At 45.5% G+C, this 23,299-nt stretch overlaps 1 protein-coding gene across 1 annotated transcript in view; it reads right to left on the bottom strand.

The window, feature by feature from the left end:
• SLC35F1 (solute carrier family 35 member F1) overlaps positions 1-23,299 on the bottom strand; it is a 387,569-nt gene that overhangs the window by 61,743 nt on the left and 302,527 nt on the right. Inside the window, exon 3 of the mRNA XM_084623343.1 lies at positions 262-389. Within this exon, the coding sequence (XP_084479469.1) occupies positions 262-389 (128 nt within the window). The remainder of the gene's footprint in view (positions 1-261; positions 390-23,299) is intronic.

The raw sequence follows: 23,299 nt of genomic DNA, 5'->3' as shown, positions 1-23,299 counted from the left end.
GCCAAGTAGCTTAGCCCCAAAATGTGAGAATGAGTAAGTTACACAACATTTTATTTTTCTACAGCTTGCAGAATGGTCAGCATTAAAATTAGCAAAAGATTAAAACAAAAAAGACATCATTTTATGAGTGTGAGACATCATAAAGAGGAGGACAAAGAAGGAATTGGGTTCCTGATCCTGCCCTGTTGAAGTGAATGGGGACTTTACCATTGACTTGGTGCAGAATCAAACCCTAAGAGAGGAAATAATTTGAGTACTTACCTGTACACTAGTAAGAGTGGTGTATTGGTAAGCTTTGACTACTAGGTAATTGGCTTCTATATCTATTATCCCCAGGATCATGTACTTCCACCATCTCCGTTTCAAAATTGCCAGCAAGTTTTCTTCTCCTGTGTCGGTAGATAAAAACAAAGAAACAATTACATATAAAGAGTTAGAAACACACGCACAACAAGCTATATCTCATGAGAGATTATATCTTATGCAATCAAATTAGTGGATAGATTCAATAGAACATAAATCCAGATTGTGACTTAAATATAGTTAAAACTGAAATATTTACAAGGTATTTTAGGTAGGTAAAAACTAACACATTATTTGTCTTGCAATTCAAATCAGTCAACACCACAAAGCAAGGTGGTTGTCTGGGTTTTCAGTTCACTTGGGTTTTAAAAACTTGCCAAGAAAAATTATTTGAGCTTCAACAATTTTTGGTAATATTTCCTAAGAATATTTTGTTGTTCAGTGCATGTACGCAAGCAGGGCCAGCCCACAACATTTTGGCACCTGAGGCAGCGAGCTCAAATGATGCCCCCATGTCTCCTTGCTTGGGCCAAAACTGAAAGGTCTCAGTTCTGCCTTCTTCCTGTTCTACTCCTCTCATGGTACTGCTTTGCTACCTACCCCAATAAAGGAGAACTAACAACTTAAAATGCCTTGTTCAAAAATTTTAAGTAACACTTAACTTTCAAACGCCTGAACAGTAAACGTAACTTTTCTTGTCTGCTTAGTAAACACTGGCATTTTTATCTGTTCGAATAATCAAAGTGGTGCTTTCCGTGCCTTCTTTTTTGAAAAGATTTGAACTGCTTCCTGCTGAAGGTCCACAGTCTGGGCCAGCTCATGATCTGTTGAGATGGTTGCAAGGCCGACCAGCCTCTCCTGTGTTATTGTGGAGTGTAGATGTGTTTTTATTAACTTCAGCTTGGAGAAGCTGCGTTCTCCACTGGCAAATGTTACAGGAAGTGTTAGAAGTATGCGCAGAGCAACAAAAGCATTTGGAAAGAGGGTGGTCATCTTATTTGTGCACATATATTCTAGAACAGCCTTTGGAGTTGATCCTGCTGAAACGTATCTTGAAAGGGCTTTTAGTTCATCACCTAAATCACTCGCATCAATATCGCGCATGTCATCATGTGTCAACACTGTCTCAAGTGCCCTGCATTGCTGATGTAGGTCTTCTTCAGGTATAGTGAGGAGTTTTGGAATATCATACAACATCCCAGATATACTGCTGTGTTCCTTGAGCTGCATGAAATGTTCTTCAACTGACTCTATTGCACAATCTAGCACCTGGTTAAAGCATTCAACTTTGAATTGTTGTTTGGGGTCTCTTACGGGATTACCCCATGCCTCGTAATCAAAAATGTCTTCTTCTTCGGTGACTCTTATATTCTTGAATGGGTGGGAAATAGCTTCAGTGTGAAATTCCTCTGCCAACTTCTGTGCACTCTTCAGAACGTTTTGAAATCCCTCATCTCACCGGTAAGACTGTAGGTATGACTTTGCTTTGTCTAGTTGTTCCATTGCTCCAGATATAGCAAAGTCAACACCTTGAAGTCTCTTGCTTACAACATTTATTTCAAATAGTATGTCATGGCACAACACTAAGCCACATAGAAATTTGAAGTTATGTTTCTGGTGATTCCATTTCCTTCTGCCACTATTCTCCCACAAACAGGTCCCGTCATAGCATTATCCTCCATAATGGCAACTATGGCATTATCTATCTTCCCAATTTTGTGTTTGATAGGCTTTAATCACCTCCACTTGACTTTCCCATCATGTGGCACTCAGTGGTTTTAGTGTCAGAGAGGATGTTCCCAGATATTGCTTCAAAATTTGCCATTGATGAGTTGATGCAGATAAAAATACATAGATGCTTTGAATTACATTAAAAAATTCAGCAACCTCACTAGAAGCTTATGTTGCATCACTGACCACCAAGTTCAATGAATTAGAACTGCATGCGACAAAAAAAGCTCAGGGGTTTAACTCTCGGATCCGAGCCTGCATTCCTCTGATCTTTCCTCTCATGTTGGCACCATTATCATAGCCCTGACCTCTCATGTCAGCTATCGCAATTCCCGTGTCTTCCAGCTTTTTAAGAAGCACATTTGTCATACCAGCTCCTGTAGTATCATCAATGTCAATAAATTCTAGAAAATGCCCTGACAGTCACCATTGCAGGCACATTTTCACTAGGTTCTGTTGTGGTTATAAAACACACCATTAAAGTCATTTGTTCCATATGGCTGATGTCAGGTGTGCAGTCCAGAATAACAGAGTAATATCTTGCTGACTTCAGATCTGCCACAATCCTCTGTTTGACTTTTGTTGCCAGTACCTGTATGATCTCATTTTGAATTGTTTTTCCAAGGTAGTGGTGTGTGTACATCTCTTCTTAGATGCTTCTGGAGTACAGCATCAAACTCAGCCATCAGCTCCACAATTTTAAGGAAGTTTCCATTGTTTGGCACATACAGCTGATCTGAAGTGCCACACAGTGCTAGGTTTTGGGTAGCAAGCATTCTCACAATGGCAATGAGCCTTTTCAGAACATTTTCCCAGTAAAGAGACTCTGATGCAATCTTCTCTTGATGCTGATCATCTATGGTGGCCTTTAACCTTAGTTTCATCTCAGGCTCTTTCCACTTATGGAATGCTCTCTGGTGATTTGCTGCTTTCTCATGGAATGCCAGATTTCTAGCCAGATTTTTCCAGCCCTTTGTTCCTGTAGAACCCAATGTGGCTGGAACATTAGACTGGAAGAGTTTGCAACAAAAACAGTACGCAGCATTCTGGGTTTTTGAGTACATAAGACGTGGCCTCTCCACTTTGCCACCATAGGCGATTTCACACCAGTAATGTGTTGGGTGGAAACTTCTATTTTCATTGTCTTTGGGGAACATGAAGTTTTTCGCTTGCTGTGGCCCATGCAGTACAAGGAAGTCCCTCAGGCTACTGCTCAAGTGGGTCCACAGTCCTGGATCATCTAGACTTAAGGAACTAAACTCAGCAGCAGCTGTTTCTTGCACCTGCATCACACTCTTCTCTTATCCACACTTTTCTTCAGGAATGTGCATGGTTACATCCATTTGAGATGGAGATATGGATGCTGCAGTAGCTGCCAGGTCACCTGCACTCTGACTGACTGGAAGATCAGGCATCTCCTCACCACTCACATCCTCACTGGGTCTGGAAGGCTCACCGTGAACATTTGTGTCTATGTATCTCAGGAGAGCTCCTTCCTGCTTAGATAGAAAAGCTTCCTTTGTTTTCTATTTTTTTCTGAATGCTGCCCCTGAGGGGCGTTTTTTTCTTTCACTCATGACTGCTGTTCTGTGCCAGCTATAGTGGCTCTCAAGACTCAATTGAAGGGGACAAATAAGCAGGCTGGTAGCAGGGCCTGAGTGAGGGAAGATATCAGCGTCTTAAGGGCCTAACTGGCTCCTACCACTTCAGCTGACTGCCTGTTCTCCTCAAGTGGGTTCAGGGAAGCAGCAGGGAACAGGAAGCTCCCTGAGAAGCTGGTGTTAATCAGTCTAGGCTCCTGGGGGTGCTAGAGAGGTACATAAGAGGCTCCTCCTCCTCTCTCTCTCCCTGCAGCTCCTGCTGCTTTCTGTTATTCCCTCTCACCTTTTCTCCTGCCTGCCTGTTATGTCTCTTGTGCCCTCCTTCCTCCAGCACAGCACTCCACCATCTCTGTGCATCTAGAGCAGAGAGAACACATATGCACCAGCAGCAGACACAATTTTGTACACTCTGGGTCCTAGTGGCGCCTCAGTTCGCCTCATTATAAGGCCAGACCTGTATGCAAATCCTGACTACAGAATAATAAATATGATGTAAAACTTGATGCAAGAGGGTCTCACTTAAAATAGGAGAGCAACAGCATTTAAGGGTATCAGAGTAACCAAGCAGAACAGTAACAGAATAATCAGACTTATTATAAATTTAAAAGAAAGTTATTGTGATCTTAGGTGCAGATTCAAAAACTTTGGACTAGTTTAGAGAAAGGTTGCACTGAGACAAAAACAGAGTTTGCATGACTGGTAGCTCTGCTTCCAGAATCAATTTTTGTGCAACCAGATTTGTTCTGCAATGCCCTGGCAATGGAATCCTGTCAGTCACACAATACTTAATTTCTACTCTGTGAAGACTGTCAGCACAACATGGCTTGCAGATCAAATCCATGACTTCAGAAAGGTCAGACAGTTCTAATGCTGGGCCAAGGATTATTACTGTTCTCAGTTCAAAAGAAACCAAACACACATTCACTGGGGACAGTTAACCCTCTTATTTATGTGCAATGTGGAAGCACCTGCAGGGCCTCAATCATGACTGGGACCCCCTTGTGTGAGGAGTTGTACAAACCCATCATAAGTGACAGCCACTGCCCTAAAGAGCTTACAGTCTAAATATGGATATTAGAGCTGACCTGAACCGCTGTCAAAAAGCTTGACCTGAACAGGAACCATTTAGGAAGTTAGAAAAAGTTCCAACAATTTAAAATATTTTTGTGTGTCTCCACATATCCTTTTAGTGTCAGCTGTAACCACAATTACCAATGGGCAAAATAGGATAAAAGATAAACTGAACATTATTCCAAATGGACACCAAAACTTTTAAAAGGTTTGAAAAAGCTTCATCGGCTTTCCCAACTGCACCCCCATTATTCTTCATCGTCATGCGTGCCCATGCATTTCTAGGGTCCAGCTGAAACTGGTAACAAATGTGCTACCATCTCCTAGGAAAAGCTGGCCTTTTGGCATTTCTGGAACAACCTGGAGGAGGACTCTCTGAAATCTCATGAGAATTCTAACCTATCGTTGTGGATGAAAGAGGCAAATACTTCAGATACTCATCCAAAAGCTTGGACGTGAAATCCTGGCTTAACTGGAATCTATAGGAGTGGTGCTATTGACTTCAATGGGGCCAGGATTTCATCCTGAGCATTTTCCCCAATCAAACCTGTGATTCATAGGACTTTTGCTCATTAAGAAATACACTCACACGTACTCTTTGCAATGGGGGTATCATGAGGCAGCATCCTAATTATTTGCTGTACTGGCAGTGACATTGAGAATATAACTTTTGGTAGGTTAAGACCAGACTTTGTTTACTTGCAGAAAGAAACACAGAAACAGCAGGAGTCAGGAATGTGATTACTTTGGCCAGATGACATCCAATAAGTAATTTAAGAATCTGGATTCAAATGAGTTGGTCCCTTCTACTACATCAGACATTTCCATTAACCTTTATGCTTTAAGTGATTTGGGCCGCAAAAACATTCTGGTTTTGCATAGCACAATATATTTGAAACATGCTATAACTTTAGGCCTCTGTGTTGATTTGAGGATGCAAAAAAGTAACTTTTTCCTTTGAGTCTGCTTATTTTTTGAACATGAAAGTGATGAATTTTCAAAGCAGCACTTGGGGATTTAGCCACGTGATTAACATCAGTGCAAGTCACACAAGTAAATCGTTTCCCAGGATTTTGAAAATATATCCCCAAAAGTTACAGTGCCAAAATTATTTGACATACCCTTAAAACACCGCATTGAAAAGTGCCAGTGTAACGAAAAAGCATATTAAAGCTTTGAAGTGATATTTTTCCTTACTTTTAAAGAGAGTTTAAAAATAAAGAAATCAAGTTCTGGAATGTTGTCGGGTTCACTGAGTCATGTAGTGTGCTGCAGTATTAGTGGGGGAATTAATGCTGATCCTTGTCAATATTAACGTTCTGTTTCAGCAAAGCACTTAAGCACCTGCAAGGCCAGCCCTTGATGTGGTACCCCCAGAAGTTGGCTCTCAGGACAACCATACTCCTGTGCCTGCTCTTAAGGGTGGCCCTGAACACCTGCTTAAACCCACGCCTATCCAGGGGAGCACATAAGCATGAAGTTAACTTTGAGAAGGTGTCGAAATCTCATTGCACGTGCTTCAACTGTTTTCTGAATTGGGGCTTAATTCCTGTGCTCCAAATTGATATGGGGTGCTCGAAATAGAACAAAAGAAAAGACCAACGCAGAAAAAAGTGGTTTAGATTGAAAGATCAAGACTCTCTTAAAATATGAAGTGCTTCAGTAACTTTAGATTGCTAAATTCAGGGCAAAGTTATTTACAATTACATTAGGGCCCTCTTTCTGTTTTATAAATAGTACTATTGGGAAGCGAGTTGCGCATCAGGGGAGTTGACACCACACTGAACTAATTTAAACGTGAAGGATCTATTGTCTTATACATGCAGTGGGGAGGAAAGTTTACACAGCTGACTACTATCAATGCTACTGGGAGTTCAGTCATAGATCGCCCCGCACCAACTGGAGAACTTGTGAAATTAATGGAAAATTACACTAAACACTGAAATAAAGAATCTTAAGAAGTAAAAAAAGTATTAGCTTGCACTGGTAAGTCATGAACAGCAAATCATTTGCTCTGAAGCAAGCCAAAGTGAGGCAGGTATCGTGAAATAGATTACCATGGCTTTAAATAATTACATTTACATATCAGATAAGACAGATACGCATAATCTGACCAGGATGGCTTAAATTACAGTACAACACAATATAGCCTACCTTTACCAAACTGACCCCCAATGAACCAATGGGAACATGTTTTCTCCTTTCTTCCTCTTTTTTTTTGTGATTTAATGTGTATTGTCTTGATTTAAAGAGTACTTGTGGCACCTTAGATACTAACAGCTCACGAAAGCTTATGCTCAAATAAATTTGTTAGTCTCTAAGGTGCCACAAGTCCTCCTTTTCTTTTTGAGAATACAGAGTAACACAGCTGCTACTCTGAAACCTGTCTTGATTTAGTATCACAAACTGAGAAGAGGAAGTTAAACAGAGGATAATCTATAATACAAGACTTTGTGTTTATAATCCTGCATGTAACATATACAATCGTTTGAAAAAAAGGAAACACATTAAGAAAACATTGAAAGAACAGCAAAGGTCACCACAGAACCCAAGTTCAGGAAAAGCAGAAATAAGACAGAGAAGATTAAATGAGTAAATAGACTAGAAATATCTACACCATTGCTGGGTAACAAAAGGTGTAGATCAACAATACTGTACACTATATTTCATATTACTTGCAACTCTACTATCAATCGCTAACATAATAAACAGTGACCACAAGAGTCCCAAGGTTCACTTCTCTTTCAAATGCCAGAGGTTCATGAGGTGCCAGTTCTGACAGACTATATTACCAGTTCTCACTTTGCTCCTGGCTAGACCTTCACCTTTGGAGAGACAATCATCTGGGCATGAGATCAGTCCACAGAAACAGGTTCTGGTGTTTACACAGCTATTTGTTAAAACTAAGACGAGCCGGGAAGAATTTTCTGGTTTTCACACCAAGTCTTATATCTAAAATAAAGCTTCTCCTTGTGCACACATTATTCCAAAAGACTCTCTTTTTAGGGAATTCTACACGAAGGTAATAGAGATGTTGGGGTGCCTCCCCATTGCCAACAGTTCTCATTATTACTTTAAAAAAAAGCTAAGAGGGCCCCAATGCATGTAAAGGCTAAGTTGTGCTACATAGTCAATAAATGTAAATTGAAAAGGTGATTTTTTCCCCATATTGTGCCTTCCACTCTGCACTTAAGCACACCAACAGAAATTTCCAACTCTACATCCCAGTCAGCCCCCAGACTGTCCAAACTCACTTCTGAAACTGTAGGGCTTTTATTATTACTTTAGCTTGCCCTTGTCTCAAACATTGTGAGTCCATATGTGAACCCCCCATGTAGAAATAAAACCTCTGGCAGCTCCAAGCCTGGATGTTAACCTCTGCAAAGTGTTCCCTACATGAGACGGACTGGTTGTAATCTAAGGGTATGTCTACACTACGAAATTAGGTCAATTTTATAGAAGTTGAGTTTTAGAAATCGATTGTATACAGTCGATTGTGTATGTCCCCACTAAGCACAATAAGTCAGCAGAGTGCGTCCTCAATACCGTGGCTAGCATCGACTTACGGAGCAGTGCACTGTGGGTAGCTATCCCACAGTTCCCGCAGTCTCCGCTGCCCACTGGAATTCTGGGTTAAGCTCCCAATGACTGATGGGGCAAAAACATTGTCGCGGGTGGTTTTAGGTACATGTCGTCAGTCACCCCTCCCTCCCTCTCTCCATGAAAGCATCGGCGGACAATCGTTTCGCGCCTTTTTTCCTGGGTTACCCGTGCAGACACCATACCACGGCAAGCATGGAGCCTGCTCAACTCACCGCTGCTGTTGTGAGCATTGTAAACACCTCACACATTATCCTGGAGTATGTGCAGAACCGGGCTAAGAGATGCCAGCATGAGGACGATTGTGATGAGGACATGGACACAGACGTTCCTGAAAGCATGGGCTGTGGCAATTGAGACATCATGGTGGCAGTGGGGCTGGTTGATACAGTGGAACGCCGGTTCTGGCAAACAAGCACAGACTGATGGGACCGCATACTGTTGCAGGTATGGGATGATTCACAGTGGCTCCGAAACTTTAGCATGCGTAAGGCCACTTTCCTTGAACTTTGTGAGTTGCTTTCCCCTGAAAGCGCAGGAATGCCAAGGGGACAGCTGCCCTGACAGTTGAGAAGCAAGTGGCAATAGCCCTGTGGAAGCTTGCAATGCCTGACTGCTACCGGTCAGTCGGGAATCAATTTGGAGTGGGCATGTCTACTGTGGGGACTGCGGTGATCCAAGTAGCTAATGCAATCACTGACGTTCTGTTATCAAGGGTAGTGACTCTGGTAAATGTGCAGACCACACTGGATGGCTTTGCTGCAATGGGGTTCTCTAACCGTGGTGGGGCGATAGACGGAACACATATCTCTATCTTGGCACCGGACCACCTTGCCAACCAGTACATAAACCACAAGGGGGTTCTCAATGGTGCTGCAAGCACTGGTGGATCACGAGGGACGTTTCACCGACATCAACATGGGATGGCTGGGAAAGGTACATGATGCTCGCATCTTCAGGAACTCTGGTCTGTTTCAAAAACTGCAAGAAGGGACTTACTTCCCAGACCAGAAAATAACTGTTGGGGATGTTGAAATGCCTATAGTTATCCTTGGGGACCCAGCCTACCCCCTTGTTCCCATGGCTCATGGAGCCGTACACAGGCAGCCTGGACAGTAGTAAGGAGCAGTTCAACTATAGGCTGAGCAAGTGCAAAATGGTGGTAGAATGTGCCTTTGGACATTTAAAAGCTGGCTGGCGCTGTTTGCTGACTAGGTTATAACTCAGTGCAACCAACATTTGCATTGTTATTGCTGCTTGCTGTGTGCTCCATAATATCTGTGAGAGTAAAGGGGAAACGTTTATGGTGGGGCGGGAGGTTGAGGCAAATTGCCTGTCAGCCGATTTTGAGCAGCCAGACACCAGGACGATTAGAAGAGCACAGCTAGACACGCTGTGCATCAGAGAGGCTTTGAAAACCAGTTTCATGCCTGCCCAGGCTACGGTGTGACAGTTGTGTGTATTTCTCCTTGCTACAAACCCTCCCCCTTTGTTGATTTTAATTCCCTGTAAGCCAACAACCCTCCCCCCTTCAATCACAGCTGGCAAAGGAAATAAAGTAACTATTGTTTTGAAACCATGCATTCTTTCTTTCTTAATTAAAAAAAGAGTGAGATAACTGACAAGGTAGCTCGGGTGGGGTGGGATGTGGGAGGAGGGAAGGACAAGGCCACATTGCTTATTGCAGCCACACTACAAATCAGAACTGCTTGAATGACAGCCTTCTGTTGCTTGGGCCATCCTCTGGAGACTCCCCGGAGCCTCCCCCACTGCGTTCTTGGGCGTCTGGGTGAGGAGGATATGGAACTTGGGGAGGAGGGCAGGAGTTATACAGTGTATGTAGCGGGGTCTGTGCTCTTGTTGGCTTTCCTTCAGCTCCAAGAGACGCTTCATCATGTCCGTTTGCTCCCCCATTAGCTTCAGCACTGCCTCCTGCCTCTGCTCTTTGCGCTCACTTAATGCTTTCCTGGCCTCTGCCACTGAATGCCTCCATGCATTAAGCTGTGCCCTATCAATGTGGGAGGACTGCATGAGCTCGGAAAACATGTCATCATGAGTGCTTTTTTTTCACCGTCTAATCTGCGATAACCTCAGGGATGGAGATGATAGGGGGAGCATAGAAACATTTGCATTTGGGTGGAGATAAAAAGGGAGAGCAAAATTTAAGATGATACATTTCTGAGAACAAAAGGGAGACTCTTTCACAGTGAATCAAGCAATTCACAGCAGACAGCACATGTGCTTTAGGTACAAGGTCGCATTTTGCCTTTTATATTTGAGCACCTGCCAGTATGGTGACACATCACAAACAGCTGAGCAACAGAATTCGATTTCCAGGCAGCCACGGTAAGCCTATGGTATGCGGGGTTGGCTTCTTATGCTTTCATAACATGTGGGAATGGTTTCAAACTGCAGCGCCATCCTTTCCCATAGCAAGCAATGCCGGTTGGGTTTCACATTTAAATGGAGGGGCTGCGGTTTTCGGGTGGATGTGCAGCACACGCCTCCCCCCACCCCACCGTGTGGCTATTCTCTGGGATGATCCCTTCACCCCTCCCCGCGCTGCGTGGCTATTCTCCAGGATGATCCCTTTTAGCCAAGCGCAAACAACCCAGCATGAACGGGGTCCTTTTTACTGTTCTCTGACAAAAATTCCTCTATTTCAACAAGGTGACCATGAATGACAATTCGCTGCCATTCTTTGTGCTGCAATGATTCCAGACTACTTGCTACTGGCTTGGCGTGGTAAAGTGTCCTACTGTGGAGAACAAAATAAGGCAGCTCTCCCCAGAAACCTTCTGCAAAGGCTTTTAGAGTACCTCCAGGAGAGCTTCATGGAGATGTCCCTGGAGGATTCCCACTCCATCCCCAGACATGTTAACAGACTTTTCCAGTAGCTGTACTGGTCGCGAATGCATCCCAATTCTTCAGGGAAAATCAAACATTAAACACTATTGCTTTTAAACCCTGTTCTGTAGTTACAAATGTACACTCACCAGAGCTGCCTTCTCCGGCTTCAGGGTCGGGGATCCCGCCTTGGGCGGGTATTGGCTCCAGGGTGATGAAAAGGTCCTGGCTGCTGGGGAGAACGGATTCACCACTTGCCTACTGCACATTCTCCTCCACCTCCTCCTCATCCACAAAATCCTCCTCTCTGTTGTGTGAGACTCCCCCCTTGCAGGTGTCCACGGTCAGTGGTGGGGTAGTGGTAGGGTTCACCCCCAGAATGCCGTGCAGCTGATCATAGAAGCGGCATGTATGGAGCTCTGACCCAGAGAGACTGTTTGCCTCCTTTGTCTTTTAGTAGGCTTGCCTGAGCTCCTTAACTTTCACGCAACACTGCTGTGTGTCCCTGTTGTAGCCTCTCTCCACCAAGCCCTTTGCGATAATGGCATATATATTAGCATTTCTTCTTTTTGATCGGAGTTCAGTCTGCACAGATTCTTCTCCCCATACAGCAATCAGATCCAGCGTCTCCCTTTTGATCCATGCTGGAGCTCATTTGTGATTCTGGGGGGAACTGCATGGTCACCTGTGCTGCTGAGCTCGCCACGCTGACCAAACAGGACATGAAATTCAAAATTTCCCGGGGCTTTTCCTATGTACCTGGCTAGTGCATCGGAGTTCAAAGTGCTGTCCTGACCAGTCACATTGGAGCACTCTGGGATAGCTCCGGAGGCCAATACCGTCAAATTGTGTCTGCACTACCCCAAATTTGACCCAGCAAGGTCGATTTTAGCACTACTCCCCTCACCGGGGAGTACAGAATTCGATTTCAAGTCCCCTTTAGGAATGGGGTTGGTTGTGTAGATGCATTCATTTTTAAATCGACTTAATGCAGCTAAATTCAACCTAACCCCGTAGTGTAGACCAGGGCTTAATCTCAGTAACATCCTCTGACATGCATTTCTTCAAGGCCAGGACTCATGGACATCTGCTTGTCATTCATATTCTACACTTGCTGAGGGTTATCTAAGAGTTTTCGGTTTTTGGTCAATCTTTTGGGGAAGAAATTTACCTACCCTTCTGACACCTCTCTGAAGTGGAAGAGAGGAAGTTGACTAAGATCTCCCAAAAGAACCATTCTGTAATCCACAAGAATAGCAATCCATAGCAGGACCTCCTCTTAGAGCACCATTGTTCTTCATTGCCTCCCCTGGAAGTCTGTATTTTCCTCCTCATTGTATTCACCCTAACCTGGGAAAAATAATTGCCTTAGCCCTGGTCTACACTAGGACTTTAGGTCGAATTTAGCAGCGTTAAATCGATTTAAACCTGCACCCGTCCACACAATGAAGCCCTTTATTTCGACTTAAAGGGCTCTTAAAATCAATTTCCTTACTCCACCCCTGACAAGTGGATTAGCGCTTAAATCGACGTTGCCGGCTCGAATTTGGGGTACTGTGGACACAATTCGATGGTATTGGCCTCCGGGAGCTATCCCAGAGTGCTCCATTCTGACCGCTCTGGACAGCACTCTCAACTCAGATGCACTGGCCAGGTAGACAGGAAAAGAACCGCGAACTTTTGAATCTCATTTCCTGTTTGGCCAGCGTGGCAAGCTGCAGGTGACCATGCAGAGCTCATCAGCACAGGTGACCATGATGGAGTCCCAGAATCGCAAAAGAGCTCCAGCATGGACCGAACGGGAGGTACGGGATCTGATCGCTGTATGGGGAGAGGAATCCGTGCTATCAGAACTCCGTTCCAGTTTTCGAAATGCCAAAACCTTTGTGAAAATCTCCCAGGGCATGAAGGACAGAGGCCATAACAGGGACCTGAAGCAGTGCCGCGTGAAACTGAAGGAGCTGAGGCAAGCCTACCAGAAAAACAGAGAGGCGAACAGCCGCTCTGGGTCAGAGCCCCAAACATGCCGCTTCTATGATGAGCTGCATGCCATTTTAGGGGGTTCAGCCACCACTACCCCAGCCGTGTTGTTTGACTCCTTCAATGGAGATGGAGGCAATACGGAAGTAGGTTTTGGGGACAAAGAAGATGATGATGAGGAGGAGGTTGTAGATAGCTCACAGCAAGCAAGCGGAGAAACCGGTTTTCCCGACAGCCAGGAACTGTTTCTCACCCTAGACCTGGAGCCAGTACCCCCCGAACCCACCCAAGGCTGCCTCCTGGACCCAGCAGGCGGAGAAGGGACCTCTGGTGAGTGTACCTTTTAAAATGCTATACATGGTTTAAAAGCAAGCACGTGAAAGGATTACTTTGCCCTGGCATTTGCGGTTCTCCTAGATGTAGTCCTAAAGCCTTTGCAAAAGGTTTCTGGGGAGGGCAGCCTTATTTCGTCCTTCATGGTAGGACACTTTACCACTCCAGGTCAGTAACACGTACTCGGGAATCACTGTAGAACAAAGCATTGCAGTGTATGTTTGCTGGCATTCAACCAAAATCCGTTCTTTATCTCTCTGTGTTATCCTCAGGAGAGTGAGATATAATTCATGGTCACCTGGTTGAAATAGAGTGCTTTTCTTCAGGGGACACTCAGAGGAGCCCATTCCTGCTGGGCTGTTTGCCTGTGGCTAAACAGAAATGTTCCCCGCTGTTAGCCACAGGGAGGGGGGAAGGTTGAGGGGGTAGTCACGCGGTGGGAGGAGGCAAAATGCGACCTTGTAACGAAAGCACATGTGCTATGTATGTAATGTTAACAGCAAGGTTTACCCTGAAAGAGTGTAGCGACTGTTTTATAAAATGTGTCTTTTTAAATACCGCTGTCCCTTTTTTTTTCTCCACCAACTGCATGTGTTTCAATGATCACAGGATCTTCTCCTTCCCAGAGGCTAGTGAAGCTTAGAAAGAAAAAAAAACGCACTCACGATGAAATGTTTTCCGAGCTCATGCTGTCCTCCCACACTGACAGAGCACAGACGAATGCGTGGAGGTAAATAATGTCAGAGTGCAGGAAAGCACAAAATGACCGGGAGGAGAGGTGGAGGGCTGAAGAGAGTAAGTGGCGGGCTGAAGACAGGGCTGAAGCTCAAATGTGGCGGCAGCGTGATGAGAGGAGGCAGGATTCAATGCTGAGGCTGCTGCAGGACCAAACCAGTATGCTCCAGTGTATGGTTGAGCTGCAGCAAAGGCAGCTGGAGCACAGACTGCCACTGCTGCCCCTCTGTAACCAACCACCCTCCTCCCCAAGTTCCATAGCCTCCACACCCAGACGCCCAAGAATGCAGTGGGGGGGCCTCCGGCCAACCAGCCACTCCACCACAGAGGATTGCCCAAAAAAAAGAAGGCTGTCATTCAATAAATTTTAAAGTTGTAAACTTTTAAAGTGCTGTGCTTAAAGTGCTGTGTGGCATTTTCCTTCCCTCCTCCACCACCCCTCCTGGGCTACCTTGGTAGTCATCTCCCTATTTGTGTGATGAATGAATAACGAATGCATGACTGTGAAGCAGCAATGACTTTATTGCCTCTGCAAGCAATGATTAAAGGGAGGAGGGGAGGGTGGTTAGCTTACAGGGAAGTAGAGTGAACCAAGGGGCGGGGGGTTTCATCAAGGAGAAACAAACAGAACTTTCACACCGTAGCCTGGCCAGTCATGAAACTGGTTTTCAAAGCTTCTCTGATGCGTACCGCGCCCTCCTGTGCTCTTCTAACCGCCCTGGTGTCTGGCTGCGCGTAACCAGCAGCTAGGCGATTTGCCTCAGCCTCCCACCCCGCCATAAACGTCTCCCCCTTACTCTCACAGATATTGTGGAGCACACAGCAAGCAGTAATAACAGTGGGAATATTGGTTTCGCTGAGGTCTAAGCGAGTCAGTAAACTGCGCCAGCGCGCCTTTAAACGTCCAAATGCACATTCTACCACCATTCTGCACTTGCTCAGCCTGTAGTTGAACAGCTCCTGACTACTGTCCAGGCTGCCTGTGTACGGCTTCATGAGCCATGGCATTAAGGGGTAGGCTGGGTCCCCAAGGATACATATAGGCATTTCAACATCCCCAACAGTTATTTTCTGGTCTGGGAATAAAGTCCCTTCCTGCAGCTTTTGAAACAGACCAGAGTTCCTGAAGATGCGAGCATCATGCACCTTTCCCGGCCATCCCACGTTGATGTTGGTGAAACGTCCCTTGTGATCCACCAGAGCTTGCAGCACTATCGAAAAGTACCCCTTGCGGTTTATGTACTCGGCGGCTTGGTGCTCCGGTGCCAAGATAGGGATATGGGTTCCGTCTATAGCCCCACCACAGTTAGGGAATCCCATTGCAGCAAAGCCATCCACTATGACCTGCACATTTCCCAGGGTCACTACCCTTGATATCAGCAGATCTTTGATTGCGTGAGCTACTTGCATCACAGCAGCCCCCACAGTAGATTTGCCCACTCCAAATTGATTCCCAACTGACCGGTAGCTGTCTGGCGTTGCAAGCTTCCACAGGGCTATCGCCACTCGCTTCTCAACTGTGAGGGCTGCTCTCATCTTGGTATTCATGCGCTTCAGGGCAGGGGAAAGCAAGTCAGAAAGTTCCATGGAAGTGCCGCTACGCATGCGAAAGTTTCGCAGCCACTGGGAATCGTCCCAGACCTGCAACACTATGTGGTCCCACCAGTCTGTGCTTGTTTCCCGAGCCCAGAATCGGCGTTCCACAGCATGAACTTGCCCCATTAGCACCATGATGCATGCATTGTCAGGGCCCATGCTTTCAGAGAAATCTGTGTCCATGTCCTGATCACTCACGGGACCGCGCTGACGTCGCCTCCTCGCCCGGTATCGCGTTGCCATGTTCTGGTGCTGCATATACTGCTGGATAATGCGTGTGGTGGTTAATGTGCTCCTAATTGCCAAAGTGAGCTGAGCGGCCTCCATGCTTGCCTTGGTATGGCGTCCGCACAGAAAAAAGGCGCGGAACGATTGTCTGCCGTTGCTCTGACGGAGGGAGGGGCGACTGACGACAAGGCTTACAGGGTTGGCTTCAGGGAGCTAAAATCAACAAAGGGTGTGCCTGTACATCAAGGAGTATTTCAGGCAGGACTGCACGGAGGGTTCCAATAAGAAATGGTGCACCTAAGTTATCGTTGTTATTGGAACAAGGAGGTTAGCCTGGCCTCTGATTGATACATGGCTAGATTTACCTCGCTGCACCTTCTCTGTGAGTGACTGCAGTGTGATCTAGACAGGGGAGGAGGCAAATGAGTACAAAACAAATCTGGTCTATTTCTTGTTCTGACCCACTCCATCTATCTTTTACATCTTTGGCTGGCAGCAGACGGTGCAGAAGGACTGCATGCCATCCACATCTCATGGCTGCTTGGCAGAAGATGGTACAGTACGACTGCTAGCCATCTTCATCTCTTGCCTGCCTGGCATAAGATGGTACAATACGACTGCTAGCAATCCTCATCTCTTGCCTGTCTGGCAGAAGATGGTACAGTACGACTGCTAGCAGTCCGTATCGCCTGCCCGCTCACCATAAGACGGTTCAATAGGACTGCAGGACTAAAGAGAATGACCTGCTCAAGTCACTCCAAATTTAGTCCCTGCGCCCATGTCTGCCCAGGCGCTCCCAGCCGACGTGGCCAGGAGCACCTCAGACATGACGATGACGGCTACCAGTCGTACTGTACCGTCTGCTGCCACAAGGCAAGGGGTTGCTGCTACTGTGCAGCAAAGCCGTACCGCGTCTGCCAGCACCCAGGAGACATAGGGTGACGGTTACCTGAGCGGGCTCCATGCTTGCCGTGGTATGGCGTCTGCACAGGTAACTCATGAAAAAAGGCGCGAAATGATTGTCTGCCCTTGCTTTCACGGAGGGAGGGAGGGAACGGGGGCCTGACGACACGTACCCAGAACCACCCGCGACAATGTTTTAGCCCCATCAGAGTGCTCCATTGTGACTGCTCTGGACAGCACTCTCAGATGCCCGATTGTTTGCCATTGCTCTGACGCTGGGAGGGGCGCTTACAGGGTTGGCTTCAGGGAGCTAAAATCAACAAAGGGGGTGGCTTTACATCAAGGAGTATTTCAGGCAGGACTTCACGGAGGGTTCCAATAAGAAGGAATTTTCCTCCAGGGCAGATTGGAAGGCCCTGGAGGTTTTTCGCCTTCCTCTGTAGCATGGGGCACGGGTCACTTGCTGGAGGATTCTCTGCTCCTTGAGGTCTTCAAACTACAATTTGAGGACTTCAATAGCACAGAGATAGGTGTGAGGTCTTTTTTAGGAGTGGTGGGTGAAATTCTGTGGCCTGCATTGTGCAGGAGGTCAGACTAGATGATCATAATGGTCCCTTCTGACCTAAATATCTATGAATCTATGAAAAGAAATGGTGCACCTAAGTTATTGTCCTTATTGGAACAAGAAGGTTAGCCTGGCCTCTGATTGATACATGGCTAGATTTACCTCGCTGCACCTTCTCTGTAAGTGACTGCAGTGTGATCTAGAAGAATGAGTCCCCTAGACAGGGGAGGGGGGGAAGCAAATGAGTACAAAACAAATCTGGTCTATTTCTTGTTTTGATCCACTCCATCTATCTTTTACATCTTTGGCTGGCAGCAGACGGTGCAGAAGGACTGCATGCCATCCACATCTCATGGCTGCTCGGCAGAAGATGGTACAGTACGACTGCTAGCAGTCCGTATCGCCTGCCCGCTCACCATAAGACGGTTCAATAGGACTGACTGCAGGACTAAAGAGAATGACCTGCTCAAGTCACTCCAAATTTAGTCCCTGCGCCCATGTCTGCCCAGGCGCTCCTGATCGACCTCACAGAGGTCCTTGCTTTCACGGGGGGAGGGAAGGAACGGGGGCCTGACGATATGTACCCAGAACCACCTGCGACAATGTTTTAGCCCCATCAGGCATTGGGATCTCAACCCAGAATTCCAATGGGCAGCGGAGACTGCGGGAACTGTGGGATAGCTACCCACAGTGCAACGCTCCGGAAGTCGACGCTTGCCTCGGTACTGTGGAAGCGCTCCGCCGAGTTAATGCACTTAATGCACTTAGAGCATTTTCTGTGGGGACACACACACTCGAATATATAAAACCGATTTCTAAAAAACCGACTTCTATAAATTCGACCTAATTTCGTAGTGTAGACATACCCTTACTTTGAGACTTCCTAAGACTATATTCTTCTCTGTGTTCAGAGAAGCAGAGTCCATTCCTTGACTGGGTATTCTCAGACAGAAATTGTGGATACCCCAGTTGGTGATAGGCCGTACATTAGGTTGTTTTAGTTAGTCTGGGAATTCCAGAATTTTGGAGACTGATCTCAGTCAATGCTCAATGGACTAAGTCTTGATCTCTCTGGTGTTCCAATTAGGCCTGAGACTGAAAACATCTTCCTTCTCCAGTCAGTGCATTACAAGCAGACATGTCCAGAGCAGAAAAATGGGAATACAGCTTGTGTTTCAGCATGTGGAGTACAGACTTCATTGGAGGGTTGATCTGTTTTAATTAGCTCTGTACTCCAAGGTTTCTGAATATGTTAGTGAGCATGAGAACTCGCAGGTCCCTAACAATAGGATACGCTATAACAATATGCAACTTGTTTACCTTTTGGGGTGGAAGAGGTTCAAAAGTTATTGGAGACATCTATATTTTCTCTTTCTCATTTTTTCTTTAAAAAACTTTAAGCAGTTTAAAATCCAGAAGACTGAAACACTTTGCAAAGGACTTCAGTAACACAGATAGACTGCATAACCAATGATGAGATGGGCAGATTGACTAAATAATGGAGTGGTAGATCCATAGCCCAATATGAATAGATATATCTATCCTCTGTTTGTAACCAAACACATAGATTTTTTATCAAGTTGGCATTGACTGAAGAAATGCCTGTCATGCCCAGAATCAGCTGCATCAATTGCTAAAGACATGTGTTTGCAATTATAAGAATGTCCAAGACCAATTACTGTAGGTTTTCTTCATGGAATATCGATCATGCATTGAGAATCAGCAGCACAGAATCCTTTCATCATGTGTAAAGACTTTATAAATGGACTAGAGACATCACTAAAGGAATGCCCTTGCCAGCGAGGCTTTGGCGATGTGTTTGTTACTAGCTTCAGCTTCCAATCATAAATTACTCTTTCTGTGGTGCTCAATCAAACCTAGCCAGAGTACATTCCCTTTAAAAACAAATCTACGGACATGACATCTGACTGAATAGCATATAGACAAAGCGATGTTTGGATGGAAATAAACCCAGGTACACTTTTAGCTGATATTCTCAGTTGTTGTTATGCTTTCTCTGTTTCTTTTGCTTTCACCATCCTTTCTGGACTAATGACAGAACTTAACACAAAAGAAAACAAAACAAAAATGCTTATTTTGAGAGTGGTGTTTAACCTCAGATACAAGCTCTATCTTTTCCAGAGATATTCCAAACTGCAAAACACCAGGTTCAAGTGGGAAAGCTCTGCGCAGTGAATAGCAGTGATGAAAGGAATTTATGAAGCAATTGTACAGCAGGGCTGGAGCTTGGTTTGGATTCACTGTCGGTGTCAGTCTCACCCCTGGCAACTTGGGCAGTGTATAGAGATTCAGCAGGACTGAAATACTGAATTTATTCCTGACAAAAATCTCCTGATTAAACCGCATTTTCCTTCATGCAACACTTTTTTGCTTTCATTCACATGCTGTATTTCCTGCTATTTGGTTTGCCAGACTGGACTGCCTTCAGATCATGGAAACCACTTGGCATTCAATAATTATTTACTATATATAATATACACACCAAGGCAGTCACATTTAGCACTTGTCTTAATTTCATGATTTTTGTTTGATTTTCCCCCCCAGTATGATCATCTATTTTACTAACATTTCCTTGATGCGCTAGTTCTTTACACATCTTGTTTATTAATCCTGACTAAATTGATCACCAAGAAAGAAATCTTCTCTAAGTATATGTGAGATAGCTATTTTCGACAAGTATTTTCATGAGATAGCACCTGAGCTGGCCAAGCACTTGGGGCAGTGAGCTACTTCCCCTGCTTCCCTCTCTGCTGTCCTTTCCAGGCATGCCAAGGAGTGCTAGGAGGAATGCGGGGTGAATTTGATTCTACATGCACCCTCGTGAGGGCCTGTGTATCATGGTACTGTGACAAGCACTAATAGTAGTACCCTGGTCTCTGATGTGGCTGCAGCCTGAGGAAGGCTGCAGGCTCAGCTATGACCAATTGAACACTTTCTGTTGGGGGATTATGAGAACCTGGGTGGTAATCACTGGGCTAATGATGTAATTGGGAGGATATAAGTGGAAAGAACTGGAAGCAAGGGGGAGCTTAGAAGGTGAAACTGGGCTGAGGAGTGACGGCTGTGGGGAAAGCACCTCTTGCTGTAATCTGGCAGTACATTATTATACTTTGTAAGGAAGAAATAAATACACACACGATGAGCAGGGTAACAACTGGGTGTGTGTTTGTGACAATGAGACCACGTGAACTGGCCAGACAGTGAAGTAGCAACCAAGGGGCCCTGTGACACATGGGGGCTTATCTGTGAGCATTAACCCTCTCAGCTGAGAGAAGGAGACTTGAGGGGTGACCTGTGCGAAGGCAGGAGATCCGGACACAATGGATGAGATGCTGCACTGGCTAGTAGAATGAAAAAAGGAAATGCAGAAGACACAGCTGGCGGAGAGGCAAATACTTCTAGACTGGCAGGCAAAGCAGCAACAAACGTTACAAGGAGCAGACCCAGGTACACCAACAGCTCCTGCAGAGGCTGGTGAGTTCCATTCAGGGGACTGGAAATCTAACAGTGAGCCTGAGGCTATGTAAGATGGTTTCAGGGGATGGCCCCATTGCCTTTTTACTAACCTTTGAGTGGGTGGTCACTAGCACTGGATGGGACAAGGGTGCATGGGCACTTCGACTAGCCTCCTATCTGGCCGGTGAGGCTCAGGTGGTCTATATGCCCTGAGTGACCACCAGGCCAAGGATTATGATACACTGAGGGCCACTATTTTACACAGGGTGGACCTGTCCACAGAGAAATACCACCAAAAATTCAGAGCAGCCAGATGGAACAGCGGGATACATCACAGAGCCTTTACACAGAAGCTGTCAGACTGGGCCACGTGATGGTTACAGCCAGATAGATAGGACACTGAGTCCCTAATGGACTCTGTTATTCTGTAACTTTTTACACAGAGTCTCCCTGAGATTACAAGGGTCTACATAGATATTAAGGTCAGAAGGGACCATTATGATCATCTAGTCTGACCTCCTGCACAATGCAGGCCACAGAATCTCACCCAGCCACTCCTGCAATAAACCTCTCACCTATGTCTGAGCTTATTGAAGTCCTCAAATCCTAGTTTAAAGACTTCAAGGAGCAGAGAATCCTCCAGCAAGTGAACCGTGCCCTATGCTACAGAGGAAGGAGAAAAACCGCCAGGACCTCTTCCAATCTGCCCTGGGGGAAAATTCCTTCCCGACCCCAAATAAGGAGATCAGCTGAACCCTGAGCATATGGGCAAGATTCACCAGCCAGATACCCAGGAAAGAATTCTCTGTAGTAATTCAGATTCCACCCCATCTAACATCTCATCACAGGCCACTGGGCCTATTTACCATGAATATTTAAAGATCAATTAATTACCAAAATCATGTTATCCCATCGTACCATCTCCTCCATAAACTTATCAAGTTTAATCTAGGTTCGGAGGCATCAGCCAGAATCATTAGAGGCAGAGGTAACATTAACAGGAGTATGCAGAGGCAGACTTTCCATGGCAAGAGCTCCATACCCCTATGACCAAGGACAGGGGAAAGAAGGTTGAAGAACCTCATGCAGTGAAGCTCAGGAAGCGGATACCCAAACAAGGGTGCCCCAGCTGCCCACACACCAGCTTGCCATCAGTGCAGGGGCAAAGGGCATGTGAAGAGAGAGACTGCCCCTTCATGGACTGCAGGTTTTCAGAGTTCTGTGGGTGGACAGGTGTAAAAGGGGGATGAGAGGGGCTGGGATAAGGACAATCCCCGTCAAAGATGACCAAAAAATGACAATGGCATTGTAGATCCAGCAGCAGCATGTTCCCTCATACAGAGCAACCTGGTTAGGCTGCAGAGGTGACAAGAGGGGGCAAAAAAACCTATGCACACATGGGGGAAAAGAGCACTTATCCAGTGGTGGCTATCCCCTTGGCAGTAGAAGGAAAGTTTAGATGGCCGTGCGTAGGGATAGTAAAGTCATTGCCTGACTTGGTAATGTTAGGAACAGACCGGCCCTCATTCCCTTTATGTAAAAAGGGTAGACAATGGGGGAAACGCCTACATATGTAAGTACCTACTGTATTTTCCACTTCATGCATCTGATGAAGTGGGTTTTAGCCCACAAAAGCTTATGCTCAAATAAATTTTAGTCTCTAAGGTGCCACAAGTACTCCTCGTTCTTTTAACCACATGTGTTTGTGACTGAAAGACCACGTGAACTGGCCAGGCAGTGAAGAACGCTGGATAGCAACCGAGGTGCTCTTTGACAGGCACCACTAAGTCCTAATTAAGAAATGAAGTGATTTTTGACAAAGTGTGCTTAAAATGTTGTGTTGGGTTTTGTTAGCAGCTATTTAATTCAAACATTCTGTAAGCAGGTGTAAGAAAATGTATTCTTATTAATGACTCAACTCCACTTCTAAGGATGCAGTCAGCTCCCAATCCACCTTTCTGGACCTACAACAGAAACAGGGAAGGTAAGACATTGTGACATTTCCAGATAAGACAAAGCAGAAAAAAAATTGGTTGCTTGTTTGCAGGGGGGATGTTTCATGCTCTCTGTTCACTATAAACAAACAAAAAGAGGCACAAATCTACTTTGTTCCTATGCATGTTGCCTTTAGAATGAAAATCTAGAATTTTATTGTACAAATATATTTAGATTGTATGATCTTGGATGGGGGCCCATCTGTTTTTGGTCTGTTTGTACAGCACCTACCACTATTGACCCCTGGGGGTCCTAGGCACAAATAATAATAATTTGAAAACCAGAAGATGCAAAGTCTAATTTAATAAGAGCAACATTTTCAAAGAATCCATAG

This window comes from Lepidochelys olivacea (assembly GCF_965140295.1).
Source record: "Lepidochelys olivacea isolate rLepOli2 genome assembly, chromosome: 3".
NCBI classification, from domain to species: domain Eukaryota; kingdom Metazoa; phylum Chordata; order Testudines; family Cheloniidae; genus Lepidochelys; species Lepidochelys olivacea.
The sequence above is the reverse complement of the archived record's forward strand: the minus strand, read 5'-3'. Positions and strand labels throughout refer to the sequence as shown.